This window comes from Blastocystis hominis (assembly GCF_000151665.1).
Source record: "Blastocystis hominis, Singapore isolate B (sub-type 7) whole genome shotgun sequence assembly, scaffold_15".
In the NCBI taxonomy this organism is placed as follows: Eukaryota; class Bigyra; order Opalinata; family Blastocystidae; genus Blastocystis; species Blastocystis hominis.
The window spans coordinates 373,538-388,881 of NW_013171822.1; the positions used below are offsets into that span (position 1 = coordinate 373,538).

General features: G+C 46.4%; 10 protein-coding genes; 7 read left to right on the forward strand and 3 right to left on the reverse strand.

Moving 5' to 3' along the window:
* Window positions 1-112: 112 nt before the first annotated feature.
* GSBLH_T00002023001 (uncharacterized protein) lies at window positions 113-494 on the forward strand (the record flags this gene model as incomplete). XM_013040530.1 has 1 exon in its annotated part: window positions 113-494. One exon carries the CDS (start codon window positions 113-115, stop codon window positions 263-265), a length of 153 nt encoding a protein of 50 aa, XP_012895984.1. The 3' UTR covers window positions 266-494.
* Window positions 495-3,264: 2,770 nt separating this feature from the next.
* Window positions 3,265-3,766, forward strand: GSBLH_T00007055001 (uncharacterized protein; the record flags this gene model as incomplete). The annotated part of the gene is given in 2 exon segments (XM_013040531.1): window positions 3,265-3,268; window positions 3,273-3,766. Coding segments are annotated over 2 exon segments (498 nt in total).
* Window positions 3,767-7,127: 3,361 nt separating this feature from the next.
* On the forward strand, window positions 7,128-7,792 carry GSBLH_T00002024001 (Succinate dehydrogenase cytochrome b560 (SDHC)). XM_013040532.1 has 4 exons: window positions 7,128-7,233; window positions 7,268-7,389; window positions 7,421-7,572; window positions 7,605-7,792. Exons 1-4 carry the CDS (start codon window positions 7,196-7,198, stop codon window positions 7,749-7,751), a joined length of 459 nt encoding a protein of 152 aa, XP_012895986.1. The 5' UTR covers window positions 7,128-7,195; the 3' UTR covers window positions 7,752-7,792.
* Window positions 7,793-7,818: 26 nt separating this feature from the next.
* GSBLH_T00002025001 (uncharacterized protein) lies at window positions 7,819-8,275 on the reverse strand. XM_013040533.1 has 3 exons: window positions 8,155-8,275; window positions 7,946-8,120; window positions 7,819-7,913 (listed from the first exon to the last, which is right to left on the reverse strand). Exons 1-3 carry the CDS (start codon window positions 8,243-8,245, stop codon window positions 7,838-7,840), a joined length of 342 nt encoding a protein of 113 aa, XP_012895987.1. The 5' UTR covers window positions 8,246-8,275; the 3' UTR covers window positions 7,819-7,837.
* A 152-nt stretch (window positions 8,276-8,427) lies between these two features.
* Window positions 8,428-9,113, forward strand: GSBLH_T00002026001 (uncharacterized protein). XM_013040534.1 has 3 exons: window positions 8,428-8,767; window positions 8,799-8,908; window positions 8,946-9,113. Exons 1-3 carry the CDS (start codon window positions 8,704-8,706, stop codon window positions 9,078-9,080), a joined length of 309 nt encoding a protein of 102 aa, XP_012895988.1. The 5' UTR covers window positions 8,428-8,703; the 3' UTR covers window positions 9,081-9,113.
* Window positions 9,114-9,137: 24 nt separating this feature from the next.
* On the reverse strand, window positions 9,138-9,632 carry GSBLH_T00002027001 (uncharacterized protein). XM_013040535.1 has 2 exons: window positions 9,584-9,632; window positions 9,138-9,535 (listed from the first exon to the last, which is right to left on the reverse strand). The coding sequence occupies exons 1-2, from the start codon at window positions 9,608-9,610 to the stop codon at window positions 9,176-9,178; spliced, it is 387 nt and encodes a 128-aa protein (XP_012895989.1). The 5' UTR covers window positions 9,611-9,632; the 3' UTR covers window positions 9,138-9,175.
* Window positions 9,633-9,734: 102 nt separating this feature from the next.
* On the reverse strand, window positions 9,735-11,313 carry GSBLH_T00002028001 (uncharacterized protein; the record flags this gene model as incomplete). The annotated part of the gene is made up of 7 exons (XM_013040536.1): window positions 9,735-9,831; window positions 9,861-10,018; window positions 10,048-10,311; window positions 10,346-10,614; window positions 10,643-10,829; window positions 10,864-11,226; window positions 11,257-11,313. 7 exons carry the CDS (start codon window positions 11,311-11,313, stop codon window positions 9,735-9,737), a joined length of 1,395 nt encoding a protein of 464 aa, XP_012895990.1.
* Window positions 11,314-11,559: 246 nt separating this feature from the next.
* GSBLH_T00006375001 (uncharacterized protein) lies at window positions 11,560-12,272 on the forward strand (the record flags this gene model as incomplete). The annotated part of the gene is made up of 5 exons (XM_013040537.1): window positions 11,560-11,601; window positions 11,665-11,713; window positions 11,742-11,811; window positions 11,842-11,957; window positions 11,989-12,272. 5 exons carry the CDS (start codon window positions 11,560-11,562, stop codon window positions 12,270-12,272), a joined length of 561 nt encoding a protein of 186 aa, XP_012895991.1.
* Window positions 12,273-12,290: 18 nt separating this feature from the next.
* Window positions 12,291-13,431, forward strand: GSBLH_T00002029001 (uncharacterized protein; the record flags this gene model as incomplete). The annotated part of the gene is made up of 6 exons (XM_013040538.1): window positions 12,291-12,439; window positions 12,477-12,570; window positions 12,601-12,651; window positions 12,680-12,945; window positions 12,976-13,153; window positions 13,189-13,431. 6 exons carry the CDS (start codon window positions 12,291-12,293, stop codon window positions 13,429-13,431), a joined length of 981 nt encoding a protein of 326 aa, XP_012895992.1.
* Window positions 13,432-14,115: 684 nt separating this feature from the next.
* GSBLH_T00002030001 (uncharacterized protein) lies at window positions 14,116-14,615 on the forward strand. XM_013040539.1 has 2 exons: window positions 14,116-14,432; window positions 14,461-14,615. Exons 1-2 carry the CDS (start codon window positions 14,219-14,221, stop codon window positions 14,592-14,594), a joined length of 348 nt encoding a protein of 115 aa, XP_012895993.1. The 5' UTR covers window positions 14,116-14,218; the 3' UTR covers window positions 14,595-14,615.
* The last annotated feature ends 729 nt before the right edge of the window (window positions 14,616-15,344 follow it).

Genomic DNA, 15,344 nt, shown 5'->3' on the forward strand with positions numbered 1-15,344 from the left:
ATTCTTAAAACACTGTGTGATCCCGTTACGCATAGCAAATATCGTCAATTATCGATTTTCGAAATGAAGAAATCACAGAGAGTAGGTCATTTTTTCGTTACCTATTCGCCAAATGCCCTGCCTTCGCGTGTTTACCAATGTTGATGCTGACAAATCCACTCTGAATGCCTTCTTAAAGGAGGCTTCCGCCATGGTTGCTAAGGAGCTCAGAAAGCCTGAGAGGTACGATCTGGCTATGTCTTTGTATTATCCCTTAGTTATGTAACTGTTTCCTGTATTGCAAATCAGGCTATGCTGTGGGGAGGAGTCGATGTCCCTTGTGCTCAGATTTACCTCATGAGTCTTGGCGGACTGAACGAGAACGTGAATTCTAACATTTCCAAGAAGCTTGCTGCTCTCCTGAAGAAGCACTTCCAGATTGAGTCTGATCACTACTATATCCACTTCATTGAGGCGGAGGGATACATGATTGGATATGACGGTGCCACTTTCTAGTCATTTTTTGTTCGAAACAAACAAAGGACACACCACACACTCCTTGCGTCGTTATTTCAAAGGATTGAAAACGAGGAACAACCTACAATTCGTTTGAATGAATCAATACAAACAGAATCGGGACTCTTGTCACTCAATACACGATTGTTTTCCTTTTGCAAGAAGTCGAGCTTACAGTCAAATAAATAACTAAATGAGAGAGAATATCTCCACGATATACTATAGGTTTGAATGAAGAGCATTGCGCAACTCGCCCTCATTTGTTTTTCGCGTCTGGTTTACCATCTAGAGTTTTGAAGGATTGAAAAAAGAAGCAAACAATGACAGGTAGTTTGAACTGGATGCACAGATACCGGAAATACAGCAAGAGATGGGTGAGAAAAGATCGGCCGTTTGCGTTATCGAATGAAAACAGCGGCAAAAACAACGGAGTGATACTATCCACGATGATGCAACCCCATCTGTGAGGTTGGAGAATCTAGAGAATCAGGTCTCGACATGGAGGGGTTACAGCTGCATATTTCTCTGCAATATCAAAAAGGGAATACGCAGAATCCACGTTCTCGATGTATAAATCTTGTAGGCATGAAACATCGGATACTCCCTGGCTTTGGAGCATCTCTATGACGCGATCCAACACAAAACTGCATCCATGCTGAATATACAACACTTTTCTGTGGTGGCGAATACACCAACACATCATAGAAAGCGCAAATTGCGTTTTTCCGGAGCCTGGAGGTCCAGAAAGGATCGATAATGCGTGTTTTAAGAAAGTTTCGCCCAAAAACAGATCAATTCTATGCGTAACAATCCAGCAAACATTTCGACATTTCATTTCCAACGGAAGCCAACGGATGTGTCATCTCGTCCGAGAGAAGAGAAGGCAAAGACCAGGTCTCCGAGGTGAGTGAACCGCATATTTGACTATAGAGAGCATCCACTTCCTACATCCAAAACTATCTGTAACAATACGGTCATGGGCATGCCAGTCTTTTTGGCAAATAGAGATTTATCAATATTTAAGATATCAAGCACTACAGTGAGAGGAAAGGACGAAACTTACGGGTATGGGCTCTAGGGAATGCTTGGTGGATACTGTTTTTCACCTCCTGCGTGATATCAATCGAAGAAGCAATTCTCCACATCAAACACTGAAATCACAAAATCGTCCCGATTCTTGGAGTTGATTACGATTTCAAATAAACTGGAGACTGGGTATGGAACAAGATGTGGCTGACCAAGGCATTCCGACGGTCAAGCTATCAGTGAAAATCCTAGACACTCTGTGCAACTATGCCCTTTCCTCATACAAAACCATTTTTTCTCGTGATGAATTGGACCTAATTGACAGAATCATGCACTGCTCTTCCGATGGAAAGAGTTTGTTGTATGCCATGTGACGGTTTCCGTTTTCTGTAATCATGTAGATACCAGCGAAAGTCCAAATTCTTTTCCCCAGTTCTTGTAAAGTCAAAGTGCGAGATTTGGCTTCTGTACGTAGTAGCAAGGATTTCACTAGCAGACTACTTTAGAATTGTGCAACAGCAAGATTTTAGTGACGTGCACAAAGAATGACGTGAGTTCGCTGCTGCCGAGACTCACACTGAAAGACTTGCAAAAGGTTGTGATATCGCAGGGAATGGAGTCTCTGGTGTCTTCGAAGTTGTTTTTTCCTTTCCTATCTGATTGCTTGTAGGGACCTGAACTCAAAGCAATCTCTGCTTTCCTTTTTAAACTCGATTCTCCCCTATAATGACAATAGCAGCAATTTGTTTTCAATTGTGTGCCGTGAGCTGGGAACTCCCTTCACTCTCGATCCCGAAATGAGTCGCTTGTTCTCTTTGCTCTACTTTCTTTACTCTCCATACAACTCGTAATCGCTTCCACTTCTTCTCAAAGCAAAGAAATTCAGCAGAATTGATCCATCATCTTGAAATGCGTCGTTTCCCCTCTTACTTTTTATTTCCAAAAATTCCCTTGTTTTCGAGCAGAGAATCGTTGGATGCGTAATGAAATCACGGCATCCTTGTTGTCTAGTTTTGTTGTCGCCAAACAGATTTCGCAAAGGATCGACAGCTCCACTCTCGCCTCCATTTCTCCAGACGATCTGAATGTACTCTTATCGGCTCTGGTTTCCACGATTACTACCATTTCGGTGGGTTCCAGTGTTGGAAACTCGCCTTCAAGCCAGTATTTGCATCAGTTAGTGATGCAAATCGTTTGCTCTTTTACTCCCTATTGGGACTATTGGACCCAAATTCCAATCAAAGAAGGGTCCTGCACGTCCGAAATAGGAAACCACCTTCTAAGCCTCATTCTCTTTCTCCGAGCATTCGCAAAGAACGAAAAGCCATTGGCAGAACCGTTCGATCGATCGGTGTTGCAAGTGAACGTGGCTTTCAATGACCCGCAGGACGTGAATTCAATGCAGTGCCGCGAGGATTGTGTGGAGGATGTGTTTTGTCAGGAGCGTTTCGTGTCATTGGGTCGTTTTTATGGGTACAAAGCGATTTTGATCAACCTTTGCGTGCGTCTTTTTCAGTTTCTCAAGAAAGATTCTGATTTGTTTATTCTGGCAGTTTCATTGCTGGGAGTCGAACCGTATCGAGGTAGAAACGTGGAAACAGGGTACCCCACAGAGTCGGACCGATGCTGTTGTTGGCGCGTTTTGGTTCAAAGCAGTTCGAAAATTCACTTGAAATCGGTTTTGCTTCGAATCATCGAATTCGCTTTGGAAGACCCTTCCGGTTTCGATCGAATTCTTTTTCTATGGGTAGTGCAAGGCGAGGTTCGATGGCAGCTGCGCGATAAATTCTTTCAGTGCGCCGTGCCGCCGTTTCGATTCAACGTGAAACGTCCTCGCGATCTTCCGTTTTCGATTCGCTACGTGAAAGATCTTCCGATGCGAGGGCGCGTGGGAGCGAAGAACGTTTATTTTAACGATGCGAACGAGGGCATCACCGTAGAACAAATCGCGTTGGAGTACTACGAGAAAGAGTTCGGGTATGAAGGCATCCACGACGAAGGCCAGTCGCTTCGTGAGCTTTGGAATGGAGCGTTAAGTGCAGGGCAGTTGTTTGTGCTTCTGCTGTGGGATTTTATTTACTTCCCGGTCCCGTTTGCGTTCCAGAATCGAAGCCAGACCATTCCGATCGATTACGGGTCGTCGTTGTTTTATGAGGCGCGGAAGCCTTTCATTGACGAATGGCTGGCGCAGTTGAGTCGGCTATCCGACGCTCAAATCCAAAGTGAGGATGTGAAAATGCTTTGATTCGAAGCACTGGTGCAAAACAGCATCGAACAGCATCGAAACGTCGCCTCTCCGATCCAGTGGGACAAACTCGACGATCGTACTCGCTTCCTCTTTCATTCCTTCTCATTTCGCTAGAATGGCTCGCTCGCCTCGCGTTTCATTTGGGCGCTCCGCGCATTGCCTCCATTCTCGCGCGCGCCGTGCGAAACGGCTCGCTGTATATGAAAGGACTGCCCGATCTGACGCTGGTTCGCGATCCCTCCAGAGAGATCGGAATGCCCAGCGTGCTGTTTGTGGAAGTGAAGGGAGAAAACGATCGGTTGCAGCCGGACCAATCGGATTGGATCCAGTTTTTCATGGAGAAATCGGTCAATTTTGAGTTGTGCAAAATAGGCGTGATTTTTGGAGTTGATGTGTAGATTTCGCGATCGGAGGAGAATGGGGTTGTGAAGATGAGCTCGAATTTGGTTCTATCGAAATTGGATCAAGAGCTGATGAAGTCGAATGTGGAGATGCCAAAAAAAGAGCCGAATTCGGTGCTTCCTAATCGATCGCAGCTTTTCAATTCGGCGTTGAGTTTGTTTTCGGACGAAGAACGAAGCGAAGAGTCGAAGGAAGAGAAGCAGCAGCAGCAGCAGCAGCAGCAGGAGAAAGAGAAAGAGAAAGAGGAGAAGGAGAAGGAGAAGGAACAGCCAATGGAACCCAAGAATTCTGTGGAGAAGGATGCTCTGGTCTTCTCGAATGAGGCTTCATCGCATCCAAATTCGCAGGCTTCGCCCATTGATCCAGTTTCGACGCTCCAATCGGCTCGTTCCAACGCTTCAGACAGCGATGTGCTGCTCATTCCAATCAACGCTCTCTTCAATTCGCGCTCCAAGTCCCAAGAAAGCAGCCAGGAAGCGCGGAGACGCAGCTCGGAACTGTCGTCGAGCCAGGAAGGAGCGAAGCGAAAGCGACGACAAAGCAGCGATCCGCTGCGGGAAGAGGGAAAAAAGCGAAAGAAGAAACCTCTGAACAATCGACTCATCACCTCATTCTTTGGCAAATAACAAATGAATCAAATTGTAATGTAATGAATTGTATTATTCCATGCATTATTTGTTATATCAAACAAGAAAACACAGGGAAAGAATGAACGCTTTGCGAAGCCATCCAAAACAACCACCCGCGTCATGAACACTTCCCTCCTCCGCGAGTTGAATGAATCGTTCAATGAGGAACGGAATAAACTTGGCGAGCGACCTCTGCTTGTAGTTGTTCATGCAAAAGAACACGCTGACTACGATCAAACCCATGCTCTACACCCACTTCCAATCATCTCAATCTCATCTTTCCCGCACATTTCCATATATTTCACAGTCAGCAACGCTTCCAACCATCCCACAAAGAACGAAACGCTCTCTTCAACGCCCGATTTCACTCTCTCCAATTCGCTATCCTTGGCCAACCATTCCAGCAACACCGGATTTCCCGTGTATCCGCACTCCCACTCCTCCCAGCGAGCCAGCAGCTGCATCGAACACGCCGCACATCGCAAGGCTGCGCGCTGCGTAGCGCGTCGAGGGCAATTCAAAGAGGAATTGAGAAGACTGCGGAGCGAACGGAAGTGGGAAAGAAGGAAGGGAAGCGCAATGGCGGTGGAAAGAGCGGAACTGGCACAATCGATGAGCAAATGAAGGAGAATGGGTTGGATGGAAGGAGAAGCTTGGAGGAGTGGAATGGAAAATAGAGTGTCAAAGATGGAGAGAAGAAGCTGAAGCATTTCGGCGGACTCCAATTGAATGGTTTGGAAGCAAACTAATCAAAAGAAAAAGAGCATTGCGTTCTACTCGAAAGCAAATCGAGCAAAGGAAACAGCGAATCGACTTGCCATTGCCGAATCGCAGACTGCAGAAGCGAGTGAATTTGCGTCAGCTCGCCTTCTTCAATGCGGTGAAATCGCACGTGATCGGCTGGATCGCCTGGCGCTGAACTCGCTGCGGGTTCGACTGTGAAACAAAGATCGGAAATAGTGCCGATTTCTGGAGTCTCGAATTGGGCGGAAAACGAGTAAATCTTCGATCGAATTCTATGCCCTATTTGTGTTTTCGTTGACCCACTTTGTCAAATTTTGGGACGATTTCTTCAAGTAAAAATTGTGCTGCGTCACATCCAGTTTCCATCCAGGAAATGAAACGCCCAGATCCGAGAGAGAAGCCGATTTCCAGTTGGATCGCAGGGTCTGCAACGCCGTTTCGATGGAAAACCCCGCGAGTCTCTGCAGTTGAACGGGTTTTTATTTCCCAACCATGAAATACAAGCAAAGAATTTGGGGCAAGTCGTCGTAAATATCATCACACAGGATTGCGATCCCACCTTTTTGAAGGAGAGCTGCGCAATGGCTCGAAATCGTACTGGTCCCGACTTCGCTGCACGCTTCAGCGAGCGAATAAAACCCGCGGGAATGCGAGGAAATATCGACGATGGACCGAATCGATAGGAACTTTTTCGCAGAAGCGTCGAGCGCTCTACTCGATAAAAAGAAAAATGGGGAATTGGACTGTGAGGTCACGTAGAGTTGTCTGGGGAGAATGCAAATGGGGAGGATCCCGTGGACGACGGCTGCGTGCTGAGAAGTGATAAAGGGAAAGAGATCAGCAAAGAATTCGAAAGAATCCTGGAGAGTGAGGAGTCGGAGAGGAAGAGGAAGCGATTGGTATTCTCGGTAAACAGCTTGTACCTGGCTTTCCTCTCCGTATAGGAGAAGATAAGCATGGCGATCCGATTCAAAAGGCACACTACACACAGATGAACTAATAGCGGCATGCGTTGAAGGGTCGTCTATTTTGTCTAGGCTCTATTGTCGACAAGAATACAAATTACCAAAGGGAATCGATATCGCTCCCACAATATGATTCTTATCAAAATCGTCTCGAGAGCGGCAGTCAATCAGAATGACTTCTAGGTCCTGTGGTGACTAGATTACGAATATGGCAAACCTCGTTTTCCTTCGTTTCTTGAAGCATGTTGTAAAACCCGACGGAATTACATGAACGGACATTAGCATACTTTGCCTCCTTTTTCTGTGAAGCCAAATCCTCTAAGACTCACAATTTGTCAAAAACACGACTTGCTAACTTTTTTGCACTATCGAGCAACTTATTGAATTCGACAGGCTTAATATAATCCGCTGTCTGCATAAAATCACAAAATGAATAGTTTCAATGATGTTCCTTCCTCTCGACCCACCCTGCATGAAAGGCCAGTTTACGCGTACTATGTACTGCTTTGCTATTTCAACTTGTACCCACAGCAGAATCTAGAAATGTGAAAAATACACAGCTTTCTAATGAATCCATATTCCATCGTGTCACAAGAATAAGTCCCAAAAAACGAACTAACAGAATGCAACCAGCTCTTCTTTCTCGTAGCTGCACGGCTATGCTGCGATCTACACGATCGCTGGCGATGAAAGCTTCTCCTGTCTTGTTCCAGAGACCTTTGTCGTAAGTGGATTCTATTTGGTGTTTAGCGATCTAGTTACATCGAGGAGCAGTACGCTCGTGGAAGAATGGTTTCTCCCCATCTTTCCATCTACAAGGTTCGCTGGGCTACCATGTCTTCGGGTTGCCATCGTTTGACCGGTTTGGGTCTTTGGATGGGTGTGCATTCGCTTTTTGTTGTAATCTCTAGGTTTCACCGCTGCGGGTATTACTGCTTGCTGTGGAGTGAGCGTGCCTGCTCTGATCGAGGCCATTAAGTTCCACCCTCTGATTCTTTACGGAGGCAAGTTCTTTTTGACTTATGCTCTTGGCTACCATTATGTGTGTGGTTTGAGACATATCGTGCGTGTTGCGTGTCCATATTTAATTTGTAGTATTATGAGTACTATCCGGATAGATTGACTTGGGATCACATCACAAGCAGTTCTCTGTTGATTATCTGGGGTATGTTCGCTGCCTCCCTCCTGCTGACATGGGCCAAACTGCCTGCCCTGAAGCCCAAAGAGAAGAAATCTGAATAACGAAACAATGATTTGTATTTGTATACGACCAACCACCTATTTGCTTGTTTGTTCTCATCAAACACGCTCTCCAATGGAAATCGTATTTAGTTAACGGTGACTTCGACCTGGACAGAAGCATCGATCTGGATGGTGGTGATGCTCTTGACGACCTCAACGGAGCTACACAATAATCGACTTGCAACGCAACGTACGCAATCAGATCAATCACACGCTTGTGGATTCTCATCTCGAGGTGCTCCCAGGTGTTGGTACCCTCTCCGCAAGGGGACTTACGAGTGGTAACGCGCAAGAACTTGGTGGGCAGACGAATAGGTCCAGCAACCTTCACTTGCTTCTCGGTGGCAATGCGCTTGATATCAGCGCACACTACAGCATTAGCACACAACCACAGAGTCCTTACCTCTCTCGACGGCCTTCACATTGGTGGAGGTGAGAGTAATACGAATGCGGTGAACATCCTCGTTAACAATTTTTTCCTTTTCCATGGACATAGTAGAGGGCTGTAAAACAGACGATAACCTGAACTATTTATGAGAGTGGTGGTGATCGAAATGTGCAGTGATTTATGATAACTAAAAAGCGCGGTTTCAGATCCATTGAATTGAAAAATACCAATTAATCTCCCTATCGTAACCGGTACTTTTCGTTGCTTTTTATTGATCATAAGAAATACTGCACTCTGCTACGAATTTTCGATTGTCAAGTATGTAATGGTGAATGATGCGAAAACAGTGGGACACGATAGCCGTCCGACCTTGAGTTGCCGATAAGCCCTGTGTGGTGTTTTGAGGCCTTTATGAATGGTTTTTCTAACTAGCTGTAGATGGAAAGAATTGATAAGAGTAAGGGAACTACTGCTAGAGATGTCGAGGCCATGAAGCTGATCAAGGCTTACGCCGAGTACCTGAAGAAGAAGGGAACCGTGTCTCTTCCTAAGCTGCACGATATCATGAGAACCAGAGTGTTCAGCGAGTACAGTCCTTATGACCCCGACTGGTACTTCATTCGTTGTGGTATGGAGTTGTACTTTGCCGTGATCCCTAGCTGCTATTGCTCGTCACCTCTATCTGAGACCTGATGTGGGTGTCAAATCTTTGCGTGATGCTTTCGGTGGTCGTCATCGCAACGGAGTCCGTCGCCAGTACCACGATCATGTATGTTCGCGCGTGAGAAGGGAGTGCTTATGCGTAGGCTAACGGAAACATCATCCGTCACTGCCTTCACAACCTGGAGGCTCTGGGACTCGTGGAGGTCGGCAAGCACGGTGGTCGCAGACTCACCAACGCCGGATACAAGGATCTGGACCTCGTTGCTAGACAGATCTAAGTGAAAAAACGAGCAGGTGCAAGGAGCTTCAGAGATGTTTGTTGTATCAAACAAACAAGAAAACGTTCCAGCTCGAGACAGGCAAACATTCACAATTACTTCAGCTTCTTCTTGGGGCGGAGGTGGTTGCTGTGTCCGCACTTCTTCTTACGGCAGTTGTGCGCACGAAGAGGAAGACGAGCGTAGCACTTACGGCACACCATCTTCTCGCAGTTGTACTTCTTGGCCAGAGCAGCCAAGGTGGGCTCGATCACTCCTCCAGCCATCTTGAACAGCACTTCAATGGTGGCAGCCTCGCTGACTCCGCAGGCGCTGATCGCCTCCGAATCGTCCAGCTCCTTGCCAGCGAACACAAAACGCTGGTTGTAGTAGTCGATGTTCTCCTTCTCCTGAATCATCTTCTTGACGTTCTCCACGGACTCCGTGGGCTGAACCTCAAGAGAGACGGTGTTTCCCTACAAGGCGATTAGCATCACTCTCAGAGCAGCAATTCAACAACCTACAGTAACAGTCTTAAAAAAGAGTTGCATCCTGGTAATAAAGGCTCTCGAGTGTCACTTTATGAAATAAACCAAAAGGGACAAAATGGCACCTATCGCGATCTCCCGCGAATCTCGCTCCTTATCGACCGATTCACAACAAACACGCAAAATCTTATTCCTCTTCCACCCAATTCAAACTCTTCTCAATCGCCTTTCGCCATCCAGTGATTCGACGCTCGATTCCCTCCTGATCCATCACACCATGGAACCTACAATGGATCCCTCCACGCTTCCTTACGTTTTGTCCACCACCCACTTCTCTCGAATATCGTCCATCGATGTCCAATACCCCACCGCGAGTCCCGCCGCGAAGCACGCCCCCAAAGCAGTGGTTTCGGTGACTTTTGGAATGACAATGTCCGTATTCAGAATATTGGCCTGGAACTGCATCAAGAACTACAGTCCACAGCGATCCGCGTGCCTACATTGTTCGCGGTCATTCCTCCGTCGACCTTCATGGAGGTGATTTTGATTCCGCTGTCCCTCTCCATCGCGTTGAACACATCATACGTTTGATACGCCGTGGCCTCCAGCACGGCTCGGCAGATGTGGTTTTTGTTGATCATTCGGGTCAATCCCACGAAGACGCCGCGCGCGTCCGATCGCCAGTGCGGCGCATACAGCCCCGAGAACGCAGGGACGACATACATGCCCTCGCTGCTGTCCACGCTGGTCGCCATGGCTTCGATCTACGTCAATCGTGGAAACGTGGAAGGAACCCACCTCGGAGCTGGATCGGATCATGCCGAGATTGTCGCGCAGCCACTGCACCAGAGCTCCCGCGATGGTGATGGATCCCTCCAGCGCGTAGCAGGTGTGCCCCGTCGCGCCGATCTTGTACGCCACCGTGGTGACCAGGCCGTTCTGGCTGTCCACGATGGTATCGCCCGTGTTCATCAGAATGAAGCACCCCGTGCCGTACGTGTTCTTCATTTCACCCGCTTCGAAACACGTCTGGCCGAAGAGAGCCGCTTGCTGGTCGCCCAACGATCCTAGGTCCCAAGACTGCTCCGGAAATACCCGCGATTTTCACGCCGTCCAAACAGCCGACGCCCGTGCCGTAGACTTCGCTGCAGGACACGATTCGCGGAAGGACGGAGCGATCCACGCCGACGATGGCGAGCAAATCATCATCCCAGTCGTGCGTTCGGATGTTCATCATCATCGTTCGACTCGCGTTGGTGATGTCGGTGATGTGCAGTCCGCCCTAAAAGACATCACGAGAGAGAATGTTGAAGTACGTGGACCCCGCCAGTGAGATTCCAAATCAGCCAGCAATCGATCGTGCCTACCAAGATTCGATGCTCTTCAAATCCCTTTTTCACCTCCGGAACGTGGGTCAGAGCCCAGTTCAGCTTCGGGCCTGTGAAATAGGAAGACAGAGGAAGGCCTGTCTTCTGACGATACCACTCCTTGTCGTGGGCGTTTGTGAAATTGTGGATAACTTCATCCCCTCGGCAATCCATCCAAACAATCGCATTATACACTGGCAGACCTGTGAATTTATCCCAAATCACCAGTGTTTCGCGTTGGTTGGTGATTCCAATTGCAGCCAAATCAGATAGTGCAAGGTTTCCTTGCTTCAGACAGTCAGATACACAAAACTAGAGTCTATCCTAATCGAAATGCTCTACTTCAACGTTTTTCAGAATTGTCATAGGATCATGCTCTACCCATCCAGGATGTGGCATAATCTGCTCATGCTCTTTCTGTGACACACTAATTATAGATCCATTTTTATCAAAAACAATAAAGCGCGAACTATACAGTAAGAGAGAACAGAATCTGGGAATTGTATCCTACCTTGTTGTTCCCTGATCGATTGCAGCACAATACATTTCAAAATAGAAATGAGTAAAAGAATGCCCGATTTTTGGATCCCTTCTCTCATAGCTTAATTTCCTTCAAAATCCACGTTTTCAGATAGTTTGCATGAGATGATGAAATCGGAGCAGGAGAAAAGTTCCAAATTATGTGAGGTACTTTTCTTGAGTTTACCCTTCTTGCATGTATGCTGTTTTTTATAATGTATGAACGTGTAGCATTCTGATATTGCAAAATTGCGCTGTGTGAATAAGGAATTATATGATTGTATGGTAGAAGGAATCTTTGAGTGTAGGGTCCTATCAAAAGGATGTATTTCTTCAAATCATATCAAGCAACGCGTTTACCGGTTACTCTGTCATAGAGTATGCGTTTGGCTGTGTTTTTAGTTGTAGATATTGGGAAAATTGCTTGCTACCCCAAAAATTGTCTTTAGATTATGAATCGGTGTATGATCATTTGCGTGGGTATGGGTTTGGCAGACAATTTGTGGAGGATGAAGGTATTTATGGTAGGTAGATGATTTGGTAGTTGAAGTACAGGAGATATCAGTCGTGATGTCAATCGCACTTTTCCCACCCATATCTTATTCAAAACTGCCGGTGGTCTAGGCCAAATGATGCTGGAGAACATTCTTCGTAGTCTGAGCGAGTACTTCTCCAACATTGGATACTGCCAAGTACTCTCGTGTCTTGTTGCCTGCTTAATTCAGGGAATGAATTTTGTGGTCGGTGTGATTATAATCGCGATCGTCGACCCCAGCGGGATTGGCTTTGAAGGGAACGAGGCGAGTGACGAGCAAGTGCTGCGAAATACGGTGCTGTGAGCTGAAACCTTTGCTGAAATGAATGACAGAGAGTCCCAAATCACCATCGAAAAGCGAGCGTTTGCGATCGTTGTGAACCTGATTCGCCTGCTGCACATGGAGGAATTGTGGAGTCGCGGGATTCCTGGACTCAAACGTTTCGTGTTCATCCTCCAGAAATACATGAAGTACTTTTTGCTCCTCTTCGCCTTGCGTGACGCACAGACTTTACTGTCCGCAGCTGCTCTCCTATTTCGAAGAGATCGGATATGACGTCAGCATCATCGTCTCCAAATGGTTCATCACTCTCTTCGCCTACGTACCCTGCTCCCCTCTCTCTTCCCGCTAGACGCTTCCTTTCCCCCTGCTCTACCGCTTGTGGGGTTTTATTCTGCTGCAGGTAGGCGCTGGCGTTCGGTTCCATGCAGCATTGGCCGGGGATGATGGTCGTTTCGATCGGTCTGCTTCGCTATTTCGAGGCGTCCATCCTCTCCAAGGACATCGTGCAGTTCTCCATCATGATGAAGGACGTGCGCACGCGCTGGCTCCAAACCGCAGAGGACCAATCGCGGTTATTTGCGATTATGAAGGAGCTGGGCGACATCAACAAGCGAACCTTCCAGGCGTTCGAGGATGAGTACCAGCGCGAGGTGGCGAACCGCGGGGATCTGGACATGAATTACGTGCCGGTTCTGTAGGGGCGACGGAATTCGATCGAAGGTAGGGACAAGCAGGAAATCATGCGGCGACGGCAGCAAATAACGCGCGGAATCGACGTGATTCGAGCCAAACTGGAGGAGCTCAGCGAGCAGGAATACTCCATAAAAATGGAATTCCAGAAATACCGGGATCTCGTTGCGCTGTACAGTGAAGAGGAGCAGGAACTGCGCGAGTTTAAGCAGGTGCCGCTTAGGAAAAAGAAATCGATGGGTTGTAGTCGCTGCTCAATCAAGTCGAGTCGTTGTTGTATCTGGACCAGCATTCGCTATTCGATACGGAGGTGTCGGAGGAGCAGATGGCGCGGATTTCCTTCCAGAGACAGCAAGACGTGAACGTGCTGTGTGGGAAGATTAAGCAGGTCACGAAGCAGGAGAAGGAGAAGACAAGGGTGAAGGAGGAAGCGCGTGCTGAGTGGGAAAATGTGAAGAAGAGTACGGAGAAGGGGGGGAATAAGAGATAGAATGGGAGATGATTTTGTCGGAGAAGAATGTGTTGAAGGAAGAGTTGATGGATGCTGTGAAGGAGCAAGCGAGTCTTACGAAGTGATCGAGGGGTGATGTAAATGTGTGATTCCATTGTTTTTTTGTTTTTTTTAGAATTATGCAATCTTCAGAGCAGCACGTTTTAGAATACTTTTTTGGAAGGACCGTAGGGTGACAAAGAGAGAGTACTAGGTAGGTGAAACCAGGAGAGACATCAACAGTTGGTTTGATGTTTCGCGAACTTGCTCTAACCAATGTACTCAACACTCGGAGTTGTAAATAATAGGTTGCGATTCGAGGTAATCCAAAGAGCACCGTTCGAGTAAAGGGAATTCTGGATGGCCAGGAGTTTTTAATCGCGAATTTGTCTCCCAGTAGCATATAGCATGAGTTGGTTATATAGAATATCCACAATGCCGCTTGGACATGAAGTTTACAAAAGACTGCGCCTTTGTGAGTTTTGAGGTGGAGGGGGATGCAGAAGTCGATTTGATTGGATATGTGACGGGTTTGGATACTCAGAAAATGATGTCTCTGAAAGAAGCGATGGAATTAAGTGATGCGAGTGACGATGAAGATTACGTGGAGGAAGAGGAAGAAGAGAAAGAGGAGGAGGAGGAAGAAAAGGAAGAAGAGAAAGAGGAGGAGGAGGAAGAAAAGATCAGCGAACCAACTGAAGAGAAGCCAAAGGAGCCTGTGAAATATGAGCGTTTGGAAGAGCTTCCTCGCGACAAGGTGGATTTCAATGTCGAAGGCTACAAACACATGGGGAAGTACATCAAGTACAAAGATGTAGTGAAGGGCACAGGGAAGCTGCCGATTAGCGGTCATCGCGTGGATATCAGCTACAAGCTCACTCTTCCTACCGGCGAAGTGCTGGATAGTGACAACGTCGAGCATAGTACGCGCATACCGTTTCCCACACAGTTCCGCGTCGGTCTGGGACATGTGGTGAAAGGATTGGATCGAGCGATTTTGAGTAGGCAAGAGGACAGAGTGAGACATAGACATGCACATTGGAGGAGTGAGAGAGATTCTGTTGGCGCCACCAATGGGATTCGGTGAGAAGGGAAACATTATGAGCGATATTCGTCCAGGCGAATGCATTAAGATGGAGGTGAACTTGCTGGGATCAAGTTAAGGGAATGGTTAGAGTGGAAGTGAGATGTTTGTTAGAGAATGGTTGTGAACAGCTTTCAATTGCTGGGTTTGGGACTGCAATTCATTCTTTGATTGATTGATCGATTTGTGTTTGTTTATTATATTACAAATGTGCTTATTTGATTCAATGAATGAATGAATGAATGAATGAATGAATGAATGAATGAATGAATGAATGATTGTTGGATGGTTCAAAGACTTGTTGATATAATGACTCATTCTCTTCATTCTATCCATCAATCCATTTCACGATTCGATTTCAATTCTTCAATTCTTCAATTCTCATTTCATTTCAAAAGTGTTACAATGCAGTTCTCTTCGTCTTTGTCTCAGTCTCAGTTTCAGTCTCGTTCTCGTTCTCTCATTCTGTTTTCAATATTCATTTTCATATTATCAATTACACTATTTCCATACCATCATTAATAATATCAATTTACTATTGAATCAAATCATATCAAATAATCCAATAATACCAACAATTTCTATTATCAATATCATCACCATTATTATTACGACTATTATTACGATTCTAATCAATACCAAACAGCTATTTAAACAACCTGGAACCAATTGAAAGAATGAATGAAAGAAAAGAAGAAGAAACAAGTGTGAAGTATCTAAGTATGCATAAACAAGAAATATTGTATTAAAATTGTGTAAATGATTAATAATGTAGCGAAGACAAAGTAATTTGGATGTTCATTCTAGTTTGTCTAGTAACGAGTATATT